The 22,694-nt window shown below is 44.7% G+C and overlaps 2 protein-coding genes across 6 annotated transcripts in view; one reads left to right on the forward strand and one right to left on the reverse strand.

The window, feature by feature from the left end:
- The window catches only part of RPS6KC1 (ribosomal protein S6 kinase C1), a 114,368-nt gene extending 109,899 nt beyond the window's left edge, over positions 1 to 4,469 (reverse strand). The window contains exon 1 of the mRNA XM_077813758.1: positions 4,365 to 4,469. Coding sequence (XP_077669884.1) covers positions 4,365 to 4,469 — 105 coding nt within the window. The remainder of the gene's footprint in view (positions 1 to 4,364) is intronic.
- Positions 4,470 to 15,666: 11,197 nt separating this feature from the next.
- ANGEL2 (angel homolog 2) overlaps positions 15,667 to 22,694 on the forward strand; it is a 28,205-nt gene continuing 21,177 nt past the window's right edge. The window contains exons 1-4 of one of the 5 annotated variants that reach the window (XM_077813762.1): positions 15,746 to 15,868; positions 19,495 to 19,524; positions 19,928 to 20,042; positions 20,416 to 20,876. In XM_077813762.1, coding sequence (XP_077669888.1) covers positions 20,423 to 20,876 — 454 coding nt within the window. In that variant the 5' untranslated portion in view covers positions 15,746 to 15,868; positions 19,495 to 19,524; positions 19,928 to 20,042; positions 20,416 to 20,422. The other 4 variants (XM_077813764.1, XR_013345718.1, XM_077813761.1 and 1 more) reach the window with 4 other exon arrangements.

The following is a 22,694-nucleotide window of genomic DNA, read 5'->3' on the forward strand; positions in this document are numbered from 1 at the left end:
GACCTCTTGGATTAAGCCTGTGAACTGAGTTAATCAGGATAATATGTGGAAAAACTAAATGCCTTATCTTCCTTGCCTCTGTCCCATGACAAGCTTCTCTAGCACTGAACCTACAGGGGAAAAAGTGTTTTTTCTCAATAAAAAAACACCATGTTTTTATTGCACTTTAATTAGTGTTTAAACATCTTACATTACCCTATGATGGAATAATATATCATATCTAGAACAAAATATTATTCAAGTCGTCTATGGTCTTACAGTTAATGCAGAAAACTGACACGGAGACAAACAGCCTGAGAGCTATGTTTATTTATATATCTACATTCTACACAGATAACTTTCTAGGTCCTCTTCCTTATATAAAGATAGGATATGTGCAAATATGGACAGCTCGCACAGGCAGAAAATTTACAGCAACAGTGATCGCAAAAGGACACGTCACTTCAATAAAAGTTTGCATTTCTATACCACTTCCTATCCAATGATCTCAAAATTAATTAACTGAACTCACAAGTCCCTCCCACTCACTGCTATGCAGCATTATTCCCATTTGTGAAAAAAGAAGGTGGAGGTACAAAGAAGGTAAGAGGCTTGCCCAAGGGAACCCAAGAAGCCTTTGGCAAAACTAGGAACAGAAACCAGGTCTCCTAATTTCCAGTTTTTTCTTCCAATGCAAGGCCATCCTCCTCTCTTACAAGGGCCAGATTCTGCGGCGTTACTCAGACTGAGTAATACCTTGCTCTGTAATTAGTTCCACTTATACTCCTCAGTGACTAAACAGTCATTAGCCATAGAGAGAGAGAGAGAGAGAGAGAGAGAGAGAGAAAATGACTATGTAGTCCAGTGTTTAGGACACTCACCCGGGAGATGGAAGACCCAGGGTACAGTCCCCCTGCTCCAGTCGCTCTTCATTATTTATCCACAGTGGATTAGCTTCAACAGGAGAGATTGAAGGAGCCCCACTTCAGAATATGTCATAGCTAAGTGATTAGAACAGTGTCCTGAGAAGTCGGAGAGCGCTGTTCAAATCCTGTCTCCCTCTTTGTCAGAGAGGACGGAATTGAGCCTGTGTCTTCCCCATCCCAGCTGAGTGCTTGAACTGGACTAAGTTACAAGGTGGGCACCGCCTCCTCTAGCCATTTTGTGTAGAGCAAGACAGGAGTCTAACTCATTCTGACAAGAAATGCCTTATTGCCTAAGTCATCTGACTCCCAGAGAGGGGTTTCCATTCATGAAGCATTATGCTGTGAGAGGCACTTCCCTGTAGCCTGGACTTAGGTGCCTATCCCTGGGAGGGGACAGGGATTGGGACATACCCCTCTCATTGGCATCTCCCACTGGCTAGTTTAGGCAGCTCACCGCCTAGCACGCTGGCTTTCTGGATCCCATTCTAAGGCACCTCTCTCTCTCTCCCCAGTGTACAGGAGCCTAGATGCCTAACTGAGGCTTTGTGGGTCATAGTGTTGTTCCTGTGATTTTCTCGGCACCTAAAAGTTAGGTCCCATGCCACTCACTTTGCAACGCCTAAGACCCTTTGTGGATCCCACTCTTACCCCCTATCTGTCCATTACAGAGCTTCTTGCATCTTCCTCAGAACTGTGATTCTGGCCACTGTGAGATACAGGATCCTGTGTTAGATGGACTTCTGGACTGGTCCACTATTGCAGTTTTAAGGCAGCTAACAATTTCTAGGACAGCATTAATAGTTCCATCAGACAGAACAATTATTTTCTGTCACTAAGCAGCATTACATTATCAGACTTAAGATGCTATCAGAACACCTGTGTAAGTCAGAAACTCAACAATAGAAACCAACACTGTCTCATAGCTTCTGACCGATGATGCACAACTAAGAAACACGCAAAATCAAGAATTACTGCATATACACTAGAATCCAAACATTCAGGTTACCAGTCTGTCAGGTTAGGGCAAGTCCAAGGAACACTTATGAAGATATTTAAGGCTTTTCGCAACTCCAGCACATTTGGTCTTGTGCTGTACTTAATTTGTGCCAGGGCTTAGCACCTCTGAGCTAGGCAGTTCATAGCCCCAGCACCTCTGGGCTTTGCAGCTCAGTTATTAAAGTAAAATAAAAATTGCTTGAGTCCCAGCACCTCTTTCATTATAAATTAAGCACTGGTCTTGTGTAACATGCACTTTGGAGACATTTATCCAAACACAGTCTCCCCTCTAGCTTTATTTTTTTTAAATAATTACAGGATAGAGAAATTCAAAATAAAACAATCAGCTTCATGTGCCACTGAGGAAACGTTAAGCAGACCTGCAGTCTCTCATTCATTTGGAAGTGGCAGGGGCCCTCATTTGAAGACTCATTTTGATGACACCTGCTGAAGTCTGACCCTCAGTGGACCAAGCTTGCTTTTTTAATTTTTTTAAATAAAATAAAAACCACCTTCATTCAAAGTACCAGAGCTTGAGACACAGCAGGTCTGGGTATCTAGTGGCCTGGTAAAACCAGAAGAGCATGAGGCAATGTGCTTTAGGCTGGATAGGGCATTCCCCAGTGTCAGGGTTACAATTGCTCTTTAAACTGTTGGGATAATCTGCATGGGTGGAATATTACTGAAGTGGACTCAACTCCTTGAGTTAATACTTATGAAAAAATTAAGATGAGTATACAGCAAAGGGGAGACAGTACAGGCCGAGTTACAGCAAGCATCTAATTTTAAATGTCTCACTGACATGTCGAAATCATCTTCTTCCAATCCCCTGACGGACAAAGAGATACTGTAAAGCAGACTCCCTTATGAAGAAGTCTCATTCATTCCTTCCTCCCACCTCCTCTCCTCACCCATCTATCCCCAACACATGTGAGACTCGTGGCAGATCTGAATGAAGCTGGACAGGCATGCTGGGGATGCTCACAACCTGTCCCACATTTGGGGTAGATGGGTGAGGTGAAGGGAAGATGTTCTCTTTCTCATCCTCCTCTCATTAGGGAACAGGTGGGAGGCAGGAGGTGATGAGGTGGATATGCTCTTTGATAAGCCCCCCATAGATGCAAGTCTAGGATAAGGAATAGGGATGATCTCTGCTCTAGCCACCCACACACTTCCATGCACGAGGGCAGGTCTGCGAAGCTTCATCTGGGCCCTCTGTTGGGAGAAGCTCTGTGATGGGGTGGATACTTTCTGCCTGGGGCCACATTCCCAGAAGCAGGTCCGGGATTGGCAGGGAGGGGGGAGGGATTCTCTCTGCCCTCCTCTCCATTCAGTGGCATGTCCGGGACTGGTGGGGAGGGAAGGAGGAATGCTCTCTATCCTCATCCCCCCCCCCCCGCCCCAGAGGGGAAGATTCGGGGGGACGGCTGCTCTCTGCCTGCTGCCATTCACAGGGGCAGGTCGGGGATGGAGGGAGGGAGAGATGCTCTCTGACACACACCCCCTTCAGAGGGGCAGGAAAGAATGCCCTCTGCCCCCCTCCCATTCACAGTGGCATGTCCAAGACTGGGGGGGCAGGAGGAGGAAGGGATGTTCTCTGCCTGCCCCCATTCACGGGCAGGTCAAGGACTGGGGGGAGGGAGGGATGCTCTCTGCCTGCCCCCATTCACAGGAGCAGGTGGTGGAGAGGGGTAGGGAGGGATGCTCTCTGTCCCGCACCCCCATTCACAGGGACAGGTTGGGGATTGGGGATGGGAGAGATGCTCTCTGCCCCCCGCCCCGCATTCACAGTGGCATGTCCGGGACGGGGGGGGGAAGGGATGCTCTCTGCCCCCCACCCCCCATTCACAGAGCAGGTCGGGGATTGGGGGTGGGAGGAAGGGAGGGATGCTCTCTGCCTGCCCCCATTCACAGGGGCAGGTGGTGGGGGGGGTAGGGAGGGATGCTCTCTGTCCCCCACCCCCATTCACAGGGACAGGTCGGGGATTGGGGGTGGAAGAGATGCTCTCTGCCCCCCGCCCCGCATTCACAGTGGCATGTCCGGGACGGGGGGGGGAAGGGATGCTCTCTGCCCCCCACCCCCCATTCACAGAGCAGGTCGGGGATTGGGGGTGGGAGGAAGGGAGGGATGCTCTCTGCCCCCCACCCCCCATTCACAGAGCAGGTCGGGGATTGGGGGTGGGAGGAAGGGAGGGATGCTCTCTGCCTGCCCCCATTCACAGGGGCAGGTGGTGGGGGGGGCAGGGAGGGATGCTCTCTGCCCCCCGCCCCGCATTCACAGTGGCATGTCCGAGACTAGGGAGGGGGGGAGGCAGGGATGCTCTCTGCCCCCCGCCCCCCATTCACAGAGGCAGGTCGGGGGCTGGGGGGGAAGGGGTTGCTTTAAGCCCGCCCTGCTCCCGGCCCTTTGGGAGCGACCCGCTAAGAGCGGAGCTGTCCAGGTCCCCGCCGCCCCGGACTCACCCGAGCGGTGACCTTATACACGGTGTATCCCCGGGGGTGGCGCTGGGGCTCGGTGACCGTGTAGAACCGGGCCAGCTCCCCCGCTAGCTCCCGGGGGCAGCTCATGCTGGCCCCGCCGCTCAGAGCCGCTGCGATCCACTCCCGGGTCAGGCCTCAGCTGGAGGCGGAAGCAGCTCCGAGAAACTCCCCTCCCTTCTCCCCGGGGAGGCTGCCGGAGACCAGGCGCGCCCCACCCACCCCCCGAACCCCAATCCGGAGCCGCCCGAGCCGTGCACACAGCCAGGGAGGCTGGGCTGCAAGGCCGGATCTGTGACCTGTGGGGACAGGGCGTGTTGCTCCGTTTCAGCCAGCCGCCCGCACTGCCCTTAGCATTGCCGTGGAGTCCCGAGCCAGCGGCCTTCAACCCACCGGCGGGGACAGCGGCAGCAGCCCCGCTGCTTAGACAGCTTTAAAACCACAAACGTGGCTTCGCCTTGTGCAGCTGCTGCGGCGCCTGGCACCGGATCGCCGGCTCCGAGAGCGAGGCGTGTTCCCAGGGCCTGGGCACCACGGAGCAGCTGCGGCGGCGCTGAAGCTTGTAGCTACTGGGTCGGTGAACAATGGTTTTAGTAGGCAAAGAATCCTGGGGCACCCTATAGACTAAGAGACGTATTGGAGCATAAGCTTTCGTGGATGAATACCCACTTCGTCGGATGCATGCAATGGTTTTAGTACTTTCTTTCCATAGCATCTTGCATCCAAAGCACCGCACCTGACAAGTATCGGCTAGTTAAACGTCCTGGAGGGCGGATGTGAGATAAGCATTTTACAGGTGGGCAAAGGGAGACAGTTTTTTCTACCATGGGAAAACCAGGGGCATTTTAGGATTTGTCTTCATTAGAGGTCGGTTTATCTTTAGTTAATTAGCAGTGAACCCGAGCTTTAAAAACAAATAGAGTGTAGGCATGATTTAAATGTTCAGAAACATTCTAATTAAATGTGAGTTAACGCCTTAACAACTAGGTCCTGTCTGGACTAAGACTGGTCTCATTTTTGAATGTGTCTTAAAACACAAACCCGTTTTCCTAATATAGGCACAGTTCTGATGTATAACAAAGCTCAGCTAACTGACTTTGTTAATCCTGGGGATGGAGGGAGGAGAGTTTAAGGTTAACCATACCCAGCTAACATGCTTTAGACATGACTGTCTTTGACTATGCTAGGTGCTAAGTGATGTTTAAAAACATGTTAATTAAAACATGTAAACATGTTAAGGTATGTTTTAAAACCACCCCTACCTCATCACCCTGTGCCCACATTGCAGAATGGTAGTGTTACCAGCACTCAAGCTTTAGCATCTACAGTGCACCAGGTTTTGCTCTTATTGTGGACAAGGTGCGTATCATGTTTAAGAACATATTAGCTGGCCATGGTTAACTTTGGGGTTAAACTTTCATGCTTGGAACATTGTCTACCCTACTGGTGAGGAAAAGGAGTACAGACAAAAGTAACCTTTGAACTGCAGGCAGAGGCAGGGGGGAGTGGAGTCTCATAGCATGGAGTATACTACTGGTGCAAAGAGTACAAAGGCAAGGGATACAAATTTGGATGTATTATACAGATTGACTTGGGATATATTATGCAGTCTTTTTTCTCCAGGGATTCAAGGAATGGATTCCAGATTAATTTAAATGCCCATTTTCCCTTGCATATAGTAAAAAGTCTTCCCTAGAAGACTTTGGTCACACAGACTTGAAATCCGTATTGCATTAGTTTCTCAGATTTTCATGTAATCTTGTAACCTTTCCCTGTCCCTCAGCTCCTCTGTTAAATCTGACTTCCCCAAGCCTTTGCACTGCTTCAGAAGGGAGCAGGAAATACATTTCTATATTGTAGTTTAAATGAATTATTACTCAAAGTTCTGTATTAATATGCCTAGTAAGAAATCTATTTGTCAAAAAAATCTTTCTTGAATCTTTTTTGTTGTCTATATTGTTAGAGACGTACTTGCTAACAGGTATTTTGAAATAAATTACCAAAATAATTGAAAACAGTGTGATTATATTGTGTTATTTTGACAAATAAAATATGCAGAATTTTTAAATATTGTGCACAGAATTTTTAATTTTTTGACAGAGAATTCCTCCAGGAGTAAATACTAAATTTACATGTAAAGAGACAGATGAACAGTTTTTTGTCAGACAAAAAACTGTTCATCTGTTTTTCACCTTTGCTGGTGACCTGGCCCTAGACACGGACATTAAGAACATAATTTTAACTGTATATACATAATTAGGGCCCTACAAAATTAATGGCCATGAAAAACACATCACAGACTGTGAAATCCAGTCTTCCCCCATGAAATCTGGTCTTTTGTGTGTGCTTTTACCCTATCCTATACAGATTTCACAGGTGAGACTAGCATTTCTCATACTGGGGGTCCTGACCCAAAAGAGAGTTGCAGGGGGGTGGGTGGTGGGGGGGGTCACAAGGTTATTGGGGGGGGTATGGTATTGCCACCTGTCCTTCTGTACTGCCTTCAGAGCTGGGCAGCCAGAGAGCGGCAGCTGTTGGCCAAGTGCCCAGCTCTGAAGGCAGGGCCCCACCAGCAGCAGGGCAGAAGTAAGGGTGGCAATACCAGACCATGCCACCCTTACTTCTGCGCTGCTGCCTTCAGAGCTGAGTGGCAGGAGAGTGGCGGCTGCTGACTGAGGGCCCAGCTCTGCAGGCAGCAGCGCAGAAGTAAGGGTGGCAATGCCACACCATGCCATCCTTAGTCCTGTGCTGCTGCTGGCAGCGGCTATGCCTTCAGAGCTGGGATCCCGGCCAGCATCCACTGCTCTCCAGCCTCCCAGCTCTGAAGGCAGCACCGCCACCTGCAGCGGTGCAGAAGTAAGGGTAGCAGTACTGCAACACCTCCTACAATAACCTTGCAACTACCCCACAACTCCTTTTTGGGTCAGGATCCAGACAGCTACAACACCGTGAAATTTCAGATTTAAATAGCTGAAATCTGAAATTTACTATTTTTAAAATCCTGACTGTGAAATTGACCAAAATGGACCCTGAATTTGGGAGGGCCCTATAAATAACTCCTTACACAACATCCATACATGCATTTTACAGTGATATTGATGACCACTGTGACACCAGCTTTTATTTGAGTCTTTACATGACACGATTTGGTGCATTAGAATGTACATACCAGATTCAGGAGATTCCATGCCACTTCCCAGTTGGCACTAAGAGGTTCCTGGGTCACAGCTGGTCCTTTGGAAACTTATAACTACAGAACAGTAGCAGGCCCATAGTTCAAGAATGGCATCTAACACTGCCTTGGTAACCCCAATGAAACTTTCCATTGGGAGTCTTATATGGTCTCAAAAAAATCTGCATGTGGCAAGAGGGAATTTGAAAGTTCAGGTTTCAGAGTAACAGCCGTGTTAGTCTGTATTCGCAAAAAGAAAAGGAGTACTTTTGGCACCTTAGGGACTAATCAATTTATTTGAGCATAAGCTTTCATGAGCTACAGAATGCATCCGATGAAGTGAGCTGTAGCTCACGAAAGCTTATGCTCAAATAAATTGGTTAGTCTCTAAGGTGCCACAAGTACTCCTTTTCTTTTTTTGAAAGTTCAGTTACTGTAAGAAGCAGATTTGAGTGATATCATGGCTGCAAGGTACAATACCCAAGTCCTTCTGTTGGTGTATATTAGTTATATTTTCTCTTTGCTATCTTTAGAGATGTTTCCTCTGTGTGATCCTAATAGAGACTGTTGTCTATATGTAGATAGTTGTTTTTCCTTTTGCAGTAACTACCTGGGTTCTTACCTAGATATTATTAAATTTGGTAATTTACTGCTAGCAAAAGGTGAAATATTGCAGACTGTTAGCCATAGAGGTTTTCCCTTACAGCTCTGCCAATTGGCCTAAACCCTCCTGTGAGGGTGAGGTTTATTAATTCAACCTCCCATTAAATCCTTGGCCTTTCCAAGATTGTCAGAAAGGTGCCCGTTGCCAAAAAGAGAGATAACCTTTTTGTTAAAACACAAAACTGGGAATCTCTCAACCAGCCTCAACTATATAAAAAAACTGTAGTGGGTAAATTAGATATGGAGCATTGTATTGGCGACAAATATTCCTCAATAGACATCCCTCTGTTTTGTATTATGAACATTTTTTCTGGTTTTCAAATTCATCAATGTAATTTGTCTTTTATCACATGTATTTTCTGGGAATTTAAGAAAATGATCCAGAGATATTGAGTTGACTTTTATAAGGGTTACATTGGATGAGCTGGATACATGTTTACATATTTGAAAGTGGCAGTTTGACAAAATTTGAGATCCTGTTTTTCCAAGTGATGTTCTCCGTCCAGTTTGCTGGTCTCAGCTCATGTTGTTGTATAAGAAAAGTAACCTTAATGCAACATTATGGTTGAGACAGTAAATGCACAAAAGTGCAGAAATTTAAAGGTTTTAACCTCACAGCAGCCACAACTCTTGCATACTTGCACATGAGTAATATTTCATTTTACAGTCTATTTCATAGTCTAATTATTTATTATATATGCTCAGAGTAGCTAGATTAAAGTCACTGTGGGAACCAGAACTTCCAGTTTTGGCAGTGTTCTACAACTTTCAAACCTAAAGTTAAATTAACAATTTGCTTGCATGAATTTCTTTTTTCTCTGCAACAAATTAACAAGGGACAGCCCAAGGGAAAGAGGGAAAAATATTTAGAAGAGAAAAAAGTAAAGTGCATTTACTTGCCTCCACATAATCAAGCCATTTCAACTCATGCGGGGTTTTGATCAACACATCACAGGATGTATTTATACACCAATATGTACAAACTTTGAAACTGCACATGCCAACGTGATTCAAGGGAAGCCATCAGATTTGCTATGACTTTAAGAACAGAGGGGAAACCAGTGATGGAAGGAGCCTGAGGAGATTATGTGTTTGCAGACATCCAGATATAAAAAGCCAGTAATGAAGTAACTTGTTAAGGCAAATACTTAGTGTGAGTTTCTACCAAGTTTAACTCGTTATTATTGGTTTTCAGTTATTCCCTAAAACATAGTAATATACATATTTCTCACTCACCAAAGACTATCACATGCTAGATCTAAAATTATGAAACCAAACGGTTTAGATTATTGCATTGCAAAAGGACATCTAAACCCCACATTTTCTGCCATACAATAGTTTCAGAGCTAGGTGGAGACAAAGCATGACAGAGTTTTAAGATAGCGACCTTCATGTCTGTGATTGGGTGAGAAGAGAGATTGAAGTGTTCCCCGACTGGTTTATGAATGTTATAATTCTTGACATCTGATTTGTGTCCATTTATTCTTTTACGTAGAGACTGTCCAGTTTGACCAATGTACATGGCAGAGGGGCATTGCTGGCACATGATGGCATAAATCACATTGGTGGATGTGCAGGTGAACGAGCCTCTGATAGTGTGGCTGACGTTATTAGGCCCTGTGATGGTGTCCCCTGAATAGATATGTGGGCATAATTGGCAACGGGCTTTGTTGCAAGGATAAGTTCCTGGGTTAGTGGTTCTGTTGTGTGGTATGTGGTTGTTGGTGAGTATTTGCTTCAGGTTGCGGGGCTGTCTGTAGGCAAGGACTGGCCTGTCTCCCAAGATTTGTGAGAGTGTTGGGTCATCCTTTAGGATAGGTTGTAGATCCTTAATAATGCGTTGGAGGGGTTTTAGTTGGGGGCTGAAGGTGACAGCTAGTGGCGTTCTGTTATTTTCTTTGTTAGGCCTGTCCTGTAGTAGGTAACTTCTGGGAACTCTTCTGGCTCTATCAATCTGTTTCTTTACTTCCGCAGGTGGGTATTGTAGTTGTAAGAAAGCTTGACAGAGATCTTGTAGGTGTTTGTCTCTGTCTGAGGGGTTGGAGCAAATGCGGTTGTATCGCAGAGCTTGGCTGTAGACAATGGATCGTGTGGTGTGGTCAGGGTGAAAGCTGGAGGCATGCAGGTAGGAATAGCGGTCAGTAGGTTTCCGGTATAGGGTGGTGTTTATGTGACCATTGTTTATTAGCACTGTAGTGTCCAGGAAGTGGATCTCTTGTGTGGACTGGACCAGGCTGAGGTTGGTGGTGGGATGGAAATTGTTGAAATCATGGTGGAATTCCTCAAGGGCTTCTTTTCCATGGGTCCAGATGATGAAGATGTCATCAATATAGCGCAAGTAGAGTAGGGGCTTTAGGGGACGAGAGCTGAGGAAGCGTTGTTCTAAATCAGCCATAAAAATGTTGGCATACTGTGGGGCCATGCGGGTACCCATAGCAGTGCCGCTGATCTGAAGGTATACATTGTCCCCAAATGTGAAATAGTTATGGGTAAGGACAAAGTCACAAAGTTCAGCCACCAGGTTAGCCGTGACATTATCGGGGATAGTGTTCCTGACGGCTTGTAGTCCATCTTTGTGTGGAATGTTGGTGTAGAGGGCTTCTACATCCATAGTGGCCAGGATGGTGTTATCAGGAAGATCACCGATGGATTGAAGTTTCCTCAGGAAGTCAGTGGTGTCTCGAAGGTAGCTGGGAGTGCTGGTAGCGTAGGGCCTGAGGAGGGAGTCTACATAGCCAGACAATCCTGCTGTCAGGGTGCCAATGCCTGAAATGATGGGGCGCCCAGGAGTTCCAGGTTTATGGATCTTGGGTAGTAGATAGAATATCCCAGGTCGGGGTTCCAGGGGTGTGTCTGTGCGGATTTGATCTTGTGCTTTTTCAGGAAGTTTCTTGAGCAAATGCTGTAGTTGCTTTTGGTAACTCTCAGTGGGATCATAGGGTAATGGCTTGTAGAAACTTTTGTTGGAGAGCTACCGAGCAGCCTCTTGTTCATATTCCGACCTATTCATGATGACAACAGCACCTCCTTTGTCAGCCTTTTTGATTATGATGTCAGAGTTGTTTCTGAGGCTGTGGATGGCATTGCGTTCCGCATGGCTGAGGTTATGGGGCAAGTGATGCTGCTTTTCCACAATTTCAGCCCATGCACGTCGGCGGAAGCACTCTATGTAGAAGTCCAGTCTGCTGTTTCGACCTTCAGGAGGAGTCCACCTAGAATCCTTCTTTCTGTAGTGTTGGTAGGGAGACCTCTGTGGATTAGTATGTTGTTCAGAGGTATTTTGGAAATATTCCTTGAGTCGGAGACGTCGAAAATAGGATTCTAGGTCACCACAGAACTGTATCATGTTCGTGGGGGTGGAGGGGCAGAAGGAGAGGCCCCGAGATAGAACAGCTGCTTCTGCTGGGCTGAGAGTATAGTTGGATAGGTTAACAATATTGCTAGGTGGGTTGAGGGAACCATTGCTGTGGCCCCTTGTAGCATGTAGTAGTTTAGAAAGTTTAGTGTCCTTTTTCTTTTGTAGAGAAGCAAAGTGTGCATTGTAAATGGCTTGTCTAGTTTTAGTAAAATCCAGCCACGAGGAAGTTTGTGTGGAAGGTTGGTTTTTTATGAGAGTATCCATTTTTGAGAGCTCATTCTTAATCTTTCCCTGTTTGCTGTAGAGGATGTTGATCAGGTGATTCCGCAGTTTCTTTGAGAGCGTGTGGCACAAGCTGTCAGCATAGTCTGTGTGGTATGTATATTGTAATGGATTTTTTACCTTCAGTCCTTTTGGTACGATGTCCATCTGTTTGCATTTGGAAAGGAAGATGATGTCTGTCTGTATCTGTGCAAGTTGATTATCTTGCACATTGTGTAAAGAGTTGTCACTTTGGATGGGCTATCACCAGCAGGACAGTGAATTTGTGGGGGGGGGTGGAGGGTGAGAAAACCTGGATTTGTGCTGGAAATGGCCTAACCTGATGATTACTTTAGATAAGCTATTACCAGCAGGACAGTGGGGTGGGAGGAGGTATTGTTTCATATTCTCTGTGTATATATAAAGTCTGCTGCAGTTTCCACGGTATGCATCTGATGAAGTGAGCTGTAGCTCACGAAAGCTCATGCTCAAATAAATTGGTTAGTCTCTAAGGTGCCACAAGTACTCCTTTTCTTTGAAAAATAAATAGCCAAAGTGGACTTGATAGGATAACCACCCTAAACCTCCTTAACTCAGTAACATCTCAGTTTGTAAGCATGCTCCCCCACCCTCCATACTGGGAAAACTTTAGAAATGTTTAATAAGTTGCATGTAACAAACAACTGCAGTATGGAGATACCATGCCCTTCTTGGTTTTAGTTCCCATGTAGTATTTGCACTGTTTGCCACTCCATCAGACCCCATCATATTCTCATGTCTTCTCCAGATGCTATTTATCTTCACATGCTGTTAAGCTGCACGCCTGCATTGGATTTGTCGTTAAACCCCACCAATGTAGCTCTTAACCTTCTACTTACATTATATATATTGATACTTTGGTAGAAATGAAGTAGATGCTTCTTTATACCAGGAATTGAATAAAATTGAATAAATGTGTTTGTATGCAAAATCTTTCACAGGTAGGGCCCCATCAAATTCATGGCCATGAATAACACAGCACGGACCGTGAAATCTGGTCTTTTGTGTGCTTTTACCCTATACTATACAGATTTAATGTGGGAGACCCACGTTTCTCAAATTGGGGGTCCTGACCCAAAAGGGAGTTGTAGGGGGGTCACAAGTTTATTTTAGAGGGGTCACGGTATTGCCACTCTTACTTCTGAGCTGCTTTCAGAGCTAGGCGGCAAGAGGGTGGCGGCTGTTGGCTGGGCACCGAGCTCTGAAGGCAGCACCCCACCACCCCAGCAGCGCAGAAGGAAGGGTGGCAATACCCGACCAGGCCTTTACTTCTGCGCTGCTGCTGGCGGCGGCGCTGCCTTCAGAGCTGGGCTCCCGGCCAACAACTGCCCCTGTCTAGCTGCTCAGCTCTGAAGGCAGCGCCGCCGCCAGCAGCAGCGCAGAGGTAAGGGTAGCAGTACCTCAACCCCCCTACAATAACCTTGCGACCCCCCCACAACTCCTCTTTGGGTCAGGACCCCTACCGTTACAACATCCTGAAATCTCAAACGTAAATAGCTGAAATCATGAAATTTACAATTTTTAAAATCCTGTGACCATGAAATTGACCAAAATGGACCATGAATTTGGTATGGCCCTATTCATAGGAGCTGATTTTCCAAACTCGTGCATACAGGCAGATCCCATGCACCCTTGTGGAGCCCCATTGTCTTAAAGGGACTCTGCAGTGGACTCAGGGGCCTGCCTATACAGAGTAGCTTGCGGGATGAGGGTCATGTTCTGTAGTACCTCAGAAAGCACTTTAAAGGGAGTCACTCATAATCTACAGTGAATAGAAAAGGCTTATTTTTATGTACATAATTTATGTAGTGCTTGTCACTGAAAATGCACCTTGCTGCTGTACAAGAATATAAATGAAGTGTCTAATAATTTGTCCCTCCTCCTTAAGACACTTTACTTCCTCATCAGGAAGATATTGGCAGGGAGCTCTGACCCCTTCCCTCTTCCTCATACCAAAACTCTATTCCTCCTCTTCTTCACTGCACCACGACCCTCTTCTGACAACAAAAATTACTACATCACCCCAGGAGGGGAACCAAAGCTTGAGCCCCACCCACCCAAGGGCTTCAGCCCCAGATGAGGGGGCCTGTAATCTGAGCCCCGCCACCCAGGCTGAAGCCCTCGGGCTTCAGCTTTGGCCCAGGGTGGTGAGGCTCGGGTATCGTCCCTGGGTCCCAGCAAGTCAAACACCAGCCCTGGAAACCCCATTAAAACGTGTTCGAGACCCACTTTGGGGTCCCAACCCACAATTTGAGAACCGCTGTACTAGCGGTCTATAAAACTAGCCAGAGATGACCCACGCCTGCTGACAGAGGGGGGAACAGTGAGGGCAGCCAGCTTCAGCAGTGTTACTTAGCATGCTTAGTCTGCATGCCCATACTTAGTACAAGCCAAACAGCAAATGGCCACATGAGCCTGCATGCCCCTCATGCGTTGCCTCTGAAACTAGCATGAGAAAATTGGTGGAGCTATTCTGCAATGGCAAGAGGAGGGACTAGATCAGGGGTCGGCAACCTTTGGCACGCGGTCCATCAGGGTAATCCGCTGGCGGGCCGCAAGACATGTTGTTTACATTGACCGTCCGCAGGCATGGCCCCCCACAGCTCCCAATGGCTCAGTTCCTGCAGCTCTTGGCCAATGGTAGCTGCGGGAACAGTGAACTGCGGCCACTGGGAGCTGCGGGGGGAGCCGTGCCTGCAGGTCAACGTAAATACAATGTCTCACGGCCTGCCAGCGGATTACCCTGATGGGCCGCGTGCGGAAGGTTGCCAACCCCTGGACTAGATGATCTAATGCACACATCTCAGACAGTGGTGCTATGATGTATAACATATACCGTGGTATTGGAACATAATATCACAGCATTGCGTCAAAGGAGATTATCCTACTGGAATAAGTTCTAAAGCTGTACACCAAAGTGCAGAACGTATCTGAAAATCATACTGTAAAACCGTAAGTGTTTAAAAATTGTGAGACAACCCCCCTAGAATCATGAGATCTTTTTAACAATAATACATTTGGGATTCTTATTATTTTCCTTCTGGTTTCAGAACATTTAGGGTTCATGTTTTCAAGCTTTTCTCTGCAATCCTGGGGGCTGAGAACTTAGATGTTTTAAAAATGAAAGCTGAGTTTCTCACCTGATCCCAGGACTCCAGATGCTGGAGCTGTAAGAAAAGCATCAAATATTGTGTGACTCACAATAACATTGTGAGTGTTGCCAACCGTTAAGGCTCCAGTGGAAACCATGAACACTAGTAGGTGGCAGAGTAAAGTCACCCAATCCCCAGGCATTTCTGGACAAGGTAAATCACTGAGGATAAATGTGAGGCTTAGGGGTACCCTCTGCCCTTAGGGTAGTATGAGAGAGAGCAGCCAGACAGATCCCTAGGGAGCACAGGGCGTTCTTAGTTACTAGTCACCATTCCACAGTTGCAACTAAGTCACACATTAAAATAAAGGCCTCTGAGCCTTGCAATGTGCCCAGAGCAAAGATGGCTACTAAGCTTCAGCCCTTAACTACCATTGCCTCTCTGCCCGGCTTCAGCCCTAAATCAAGATAGCCCCCAGCCGCCTACCCTTAACCAAGATGGCCGTCCGCCAGTCAAGAAACGGAGCCTGCGCCCTAAACCAAGATGGCCGCCGATCTTCGGCGCTCTGAATAGGCCAGATTCCCTTAACAAACATGGCCTCCGGGAACGGTTCCTAGCGGGGCGAGGCGGTAGAACTACGACTCCCATGGCCCAGTGCGTGCCGCCCGGGTGCAAGGCCGGCCGGCTCGCTGGCGGCGATGAAAGCGTGGCGCTGTGTGAGGGGGGGCTGCAACCGATGCGGTTGCGGGGGCAGAGGTCGGTCAGTGCGGAAGGTGGCCGGGAGGCCGGGCCCTGGGGCGGGGGGGAAGGAGCTGGTGGCGCTCTAGGATGACCCCCCTGTGGGGGAGCGATGTAGAGGCCAGAGGAGCTCCTTGGAGCGGCTAGTGAGGCGCCCGACCTGGAGGTAAATACGGGCCGGCGGGGGGCCTAGGCCCCAGGGGCGGGGGCGCTAAGGTGGCGGGTGGGTGTTGGGGGCGGGCTGGCCCGGAGGCCTGGGCGGGAGAGGCGGGCCCAGGGAAGTGGGGAGTAATGGGAGAGGGGGCGCGCTGGCCCACTGGCATGGGCATGCAGTGATACTCTCCCACATGGCCCGCGTTAGGGGAACTGCCATTAACAACCTCTGGTTTGAGTATCTAAATGCTTCGGTTTGTGGTGTATGTGCTTTACAACTCTGTACATAATTCCTTCTACTTCCAGATCCACTGAGTGAAAATTAAAGATTAAAACTATGGAGCGCTGTTCCATATAAGTACCTAACGGCATCCCACATAGCAACACCTAGTTTTGTTGGGGAAAGAAATGTGTATCCCAATGAAAGTAGAGCTGCAGGCTTTGAATGAGCAAATAATAGGCAGATAACTTATTTATTTAAATCAGTTGAATTTTTGGTTGAACTGTATATATATATATATATATATATATATAAAGATAAATGTATTTAAGAAATGTTAAAATCACGAGTTTGGGAGAATAATTTTAGTTCACTACACATGCATCTCATCTCAGACCTCTCTCTACTTTTGATAAACAGTTGAAGGAAATTATTTGATAGTGGGACCCAGCAAAATATTTTAGTTGTCTTAATCAACACAAAGCTGAAGTTTTTAATGTATTTTTTTCCAGTGACACAGCCTGTTGTGAAAATATCATTACATTAGGGAGACAGTATGATTTCAAGTCAATGGTGTGTCCAATTTCATGAGCAGCAAGTCGACAGTAACTTTAACTGGCCTAATTTTAATACTGCATATCTAATGCCTTTCCAAAAACTGGAAGACTGCTTATAAATGCAAGCAAATGCTTAAAACCAAACTGCAGTGGGAATCTGAAAGCGAATGAAGATCATGTTTATATGCTGAATGCCCCACTAACTAGAACTTGGATTGGAGGCAGTCAGGTCATAAAATTGAGTCAAGCACAGTTTTGCACTTCTCTTTGAAATTCACCTGTGGTTTCCCAAACAGAAAAACATTTCATGAAAAATGTATGGCTGTAAGAGGCTTTACATTTGAACTATGAACAAAATCTAATCTGAGTGATTATAAAACAAGCATTCTAAGAACTCCTATCAGAAAGTGGTGTGAACATGACTTACATCCTAACTGCAGCATAGCATTCTATTCCATTTGTATTAATTTCTCTGTGTAAATGACCAGGAGGGCTTCTAATAAAAAGCTGCTGCTAGAAGAGGAGAAATTGGATCAACTGAGGGTCACAAGTATTCTTATCCACTAGACCAAGAGGAAGCCACGAGGCTTTTGTCTCTAGCCCTCCTTCTGACAGTTACTAGCCTTAGTACTTTTTACTTGTAAATCCTATTTATTTAATTATGAAATAATTAAATATCCCTGTGTCCATTTTACAGATGGAGAAACTGAGGTTTAGAAAAACTGACTTGTGTTGTGGCACTGTGGCTTAGGTTATTAGGCCTGGACTGGAAACAAGGAAATCTGGGTTCTAATTCTGATTCAGACATTGGTTTTATAAGAGGATAATCTGTTTGAGCTTCAACTTCTCCATCTGGAAAACTGAGACAATGCTATTTAACTGTTTCATTAGTAACTTTTTGTAATCAGTGATGGGTTAAAAGGGAAGGTCCTCTCGTGGTTCAGTAACTGGTTACAAGACCGAAAACAAAGGATAGGAATAAATAGTCAGTTTTCAAAATGGAGAGATGTAAATAGTGGTGTCCCCCAAGGATCTGTACTGAGACCAGTGCTGTTCTACACGTTCACAAATTACCAGGAAAAAGGCATAAACAGTGAGGTGGCAAAATTTGCAGATGATATGAAATTACTCAAGATAGTTATGTCCAAAGTAGGGCTGTCAAGTGATTAAAAAGATTAACTTCTAGGCTCTAAAGTTTACATTGTTTTATTTTTTGAATACAGTTTTTTTTACATAATTCTACATTTGTAATTTCAATTTTCATGATAAAGAGATTGCACTACAGTGCTTGTATGAGGTGAATTGAAAAATACTATTTTATCATGTACAGTGCAAATATTTGTAATAAAAAATAATATAAAGTGAGCACTGTACACTGTGTATTCTGTGTTGCAATAGAAATCAATATATTTAAAAATATAAGAAACCATCCAAAATATTTAATTTTAGTTGGTATTCTATTGTTTAACAGTGAAATTAATCACGATTAATTTTTTGAGTTAATCCCATGAGATAACTGCGATTAATCAACAGCCCTAGTCCAAAGCATACTGTAAAGACTTACAGAGGGATCTCACAAAACTGTGAGACTGGGCAACAAAATGGCAGATGAAATTAAATCTTGATAAATGCAAAGTAGCATGTCAAAAAACATAATCTGAACTATACATACAAAATGATGGGGTCTAAATTAGCTGTTATCACTGAAGACAGAGATCTTGGAGCCATGGATAGTTCTTTGAAAACACCTGCTCAACATACAGCAGCAGTCAAAGAAGCTAACAATGTTAGGAACAATTAGGAAAGGGATACATAATAAGATAATATCATAATGCCACTATAAAAATCCATGATAAGCCCACATCTTGAACACTGTGGGTAATTCTAGTCACCGCATCTCAAAAAAGATATATTAGAATTGTAGAAGGTACAGCAAAGAGCAACAAAAAATATTAAGGGTATGGAACAGCTTTCATTTGAGGAGCAATTAAAAAGATGAGGACTTTTCATCTTGGAAAAGAGGCAACTAAGAAGGAATATTGTGGAAGTCTATAAAATCATGACTAGTGCAGAGAAAGTGATGAAGTAAGTGTTATTTTCTCCTTCATGTAACACAAGAACCAGGGGTCACCCGATTAAATTAATAGGCAGCAGGTTTAAAACAAACAAAAGGAAGCACTTCTTAACACAACACAGTCATCCTGTATTGCCAGGGGATGTTGTAAAGGCTGAAATTATAGTGGGGTTCAAAAAAGAAGTAGACAAGTGCTTGGAGAATAGGTTCATCAATGGCTATTAGCCAAGATGGTCAGGGATGCAACCCCATGCCTCTGATTGCCAGAAGCTGGGAATGGGTGTCGGGGATGGATCACTTGATGATTGCCTGTTCTGCGCTTTCCCTCTGAAGCACCTGCTATTGGCCACTGTTGGAAGACCAGATACCAGGCTAGATGGACCATTAGACTGACCCAGTATGGCCATTCTTATGTTCTTAAAGTGCTATAAGTGTGAAGAGTTATACAAATCAGTAGCAGAGGTGGGGCTAGAACTCAGAACTGTCTAGTTCCTATCCTTGTGCTTAACTCAGTAGACCATGTGGCTTTTGGTAAGCCTCTAGCACATTTTCAAAATTCACAAGTGTGGCTTATTGAGGGTAAGTGGATCTCTGATTCCTTGCAAATTCCCTCTATAATGGAAAAAAAATCATGCAAAATGTCCTCAAAAACTGTTGAAACTTCGTAAAATTGATCCTATTGTGCTGTAGCTTTGTACACTCAAAGATAGATAAATTGTCAGAAAATGTCTGTTCTGATCATTCTTTACCCAGCTGCAGTTGATTTCAAGTTTTTGTTTTGTTTTCAGACACCTGTCCACATATCTTGGTACAGTAAGGTAAGAGTATAATTGGCAGTTAAAAATAAAAGAGTGAATTATCTGTCCAAGATCATTCAAAGTGAGAATAATAATAAACCCATTCCACTAGCCTGCAGTCTTGAATTTTTACCAAGAGACCATTTAATGGGGAAAAAAAATTAAAAATCTTTTCAAACCTGTATATATATTAAAAAAGGAGACAGGCTCAGTCTCTCTTCTCTTCCCCCCTCTCCCCCATTCACCCCATCCTTTTTAAATTATTATTATTAGCATGTCACCTCTTTAGGCTAAAAATTTAGTTTTAAAGAGCAACAGACCATTTAGAAAAATTAAACCTCTTTGTGGTGGTGAAGAGCCAAATATGCTATATAGGGGAAACCAACTTCTGAATATGTTCAGTGACAGCTTTTCTTTTCTACAGGAAACTTCTACACTGAAGTGTGTGGTATAAGAGCCTATATTGAATAGATGATGTCCCAGCATACTAAAATACTGTACCTACCTTCTGGGCTTTCTCATTAGTACTCCTCATACAGGTACTGAATGAAAAAGCATAATCAAATCTGAAAAAAGTTATAACAGGGCTTGTTCATCTATTTTTTTTTAATAGGCCAACTGTTTAAATTGTAACTGAAGGAAGAAGTGACAGGTTCATAAAAAGTGATTGGATCTGATAATCAGATTCTTATTCTGGGCATCCAAGCTTCTGAGTGAGTTCTAAATGGAAAATGTTATTTCCCACTATCTTCGTATAAATCAGTGTATGGGGAAGAAATATCCTGTAAGAAATCACAGTCAGCAACTTAGGAAAAATTGTACCTGTGGACAGTAGTCTGCATCTCGTGTTCTGTAAGCAAACTAGTTGAATAAAGAGCAGTATGTTTTAACTAATCTATTCTTCTGTTGTAGACCCCCCATGCTGCCCCGTCACATGCAGAGGCTGGGCAGAGATTGGGTTGCCCACTGGGATAGCCCTCAAAGATTCTGCTGGAACAGTCGTATCTCCAATTCTATAAGGTGGGTTGGTCGCTATTCCTGGGCGCCGTATCTCAGCACTGGGGATTTTACAGTGAATTGGAGACCGCCTCGCTTTTTTGGGCCTTGGAGACCGCCTCGCTTTTTTGGGCCTTGGAGACCGCCTCAGTACTGGAACTGGCAACCTGATAACTTCACACACAACTCTTCTTTTCATTTCTCTAATCCTAATATGAAATCCGAGGGAGATGAACCTTCTTCAAAAAGGAGAAGACACAGTGGTCAGAATGATGTTTGCAGTCCTAATGAAGAAATTAGCAGCTCTAATCAGAATGAAGCAGCCTGTCTTTCCATTCCACCAAAAAATGAAGAAGAAAATACTGCAAACACAAGAGGTAAAAAGGGTGTTTGCTATTTCTGTAGTGTTTTCTTTACATATTTAACAGGCTTTAAGTACCATTTTCTAGCGCCCTCTATATTCCACCTCTTTGCTGGCGACTATACCAAGAGGGTGTTGGTTTTTAAAAGGTATTACAAATGTCAAGTACTGTACTTTATAGCTTTAAACTGTTTTGATTTTGTGCTCTCAAAAACCCGAATCTGGCAGACAGAGCTGAGCTCATGCTGCTTGAGACAGTCAGGGTGGCTCTCATTTTTTGAAGTGGCACCACCAGGTGGTCATATTTGATTTTTGCCATTTATTTTGATAAATTATAATTTCAGCAGGCCTTGCTGCAGTTTTCTTTACTTATCTGAACATGAATCAAGTACACCTATGCAGATTGTGCATATCTTAATGCCCAATTTCTCAACTCAAAACAATGTGGTCTATACAATTCAAATCTTATCAGGTCTAAGTGAGAATCACTGCATCAGCAATCAAATTATTTATGAACAGGGAGCCAGAATGCTTAATTATTTAAAGTCAACGTGCTTGATGCTAAGAGCACAGTGAGGTCTTCTGCAGCAACTACTCTTTCTCAATACTTTTGACTTTAACGTACTCCTCCTAAATTGTCCCCAGCTGTTTGCTTAAGAGCTTTTTTTTTTTTTACATAATCTGATTCTGGGACTTGTTTGACATTGTGAATGGCTTTTTTTTTTAAGGGGTGAGGAAGGCAAAAGAAAAATCATCTCATTTATCCAATCTACCCTAGGCCAATTTAGTGTCTGTACTCTGACCTAGCAGCAGGAACTTCTAAGTTTTGTTGCTGCTTCTGATGCCTTGAATTTTTTTTTCATACCTCCCTCCACCCAAAGAGGCAAGTCTGTTCTCTTCTCCAATGGACTCCTTTCGGATACCAGCATCTGGTGCTACAAAGAGAAATTGGTGGTAGCTATTAATGCCCAGCGGCTTCAGTCAGACTTCATAGGCTGCATTGTGCTTGGTACTATACATATTTAATTTTATAAAGCAAAATAAACAATTATGCTGTATATAAAATATGTTCAGCGATACTCCCCACCTGCCCAGTTCTCAGCAAGAAATTTTAGTATGGGGTCTAGACTTTTTTTGGAGACTAAAAATATCAGACCTGTCTGGAAAACATAGTCCTTGTCCAAATAACTTAGCCTAGAGCCCCTGTCCTGCAAGCTGCCCAACACAAGCAGATCCTTGTGCCTGCTTGGAGCACCATTGACTTCAGTAGGGCTCTTCATAAATGTAAGAGTGTCTACATAGAGCTTCTTGCAGAATTAAGTCTTATACAGGCGGTCCTCGGACTTGCAACACAATTGGTTCCTGAAAATTGCGTCGTAAGTCAGAACTCAGAACCGCAATCCACTCCATTGCGGGACCAAGTGTGGTAAAGTTGAAACCAGTGGTTGTAAATTGAATCAGGATGTCAATTCAGAAATGTCGTAAGTGCTGTTCATCGTAAGTCAAATGTCATAAAGTCAAGGACTGCCTGTAAAGGCAAGTGACTTGCAATGGCTCTGAGGAAGAGGGATAAAATTACTTATACAAAACAAGCAAATGTATGTTAAATTTTAGATATGTATCAGCTGTCCAGAACTGACCCTTCACCTTGACATCTTGAGTTACCTGACTTCTTGCAGGAGTCTCAGCAATGGGATTTGAAGGACAGGATAGTGGTCTCACAGATCAGCTCAGGGAGGACATTCTGTACACAAGAATGGCATCAGAGAAGCAGACATGGGAGAGTATCATCTGGGCCATCATTGGTGGAGCACAGAACATAGGAAAAGATGTG

This window comes from Eretmochelys imbricata, chromosome 3 (assembly GCF_965152235.1).
Source record: "Eretmochelys imbricata isolate rEreImb1 chromosome 3, rEreImb1.hap1, whole genome shotgun sequence".
Taxonomy (NCBI): Eukaryota; Metazoa; Chordata; order Testudines; family Cheloniidae; genus Eretmochelys; species Eretmochelys imbricata.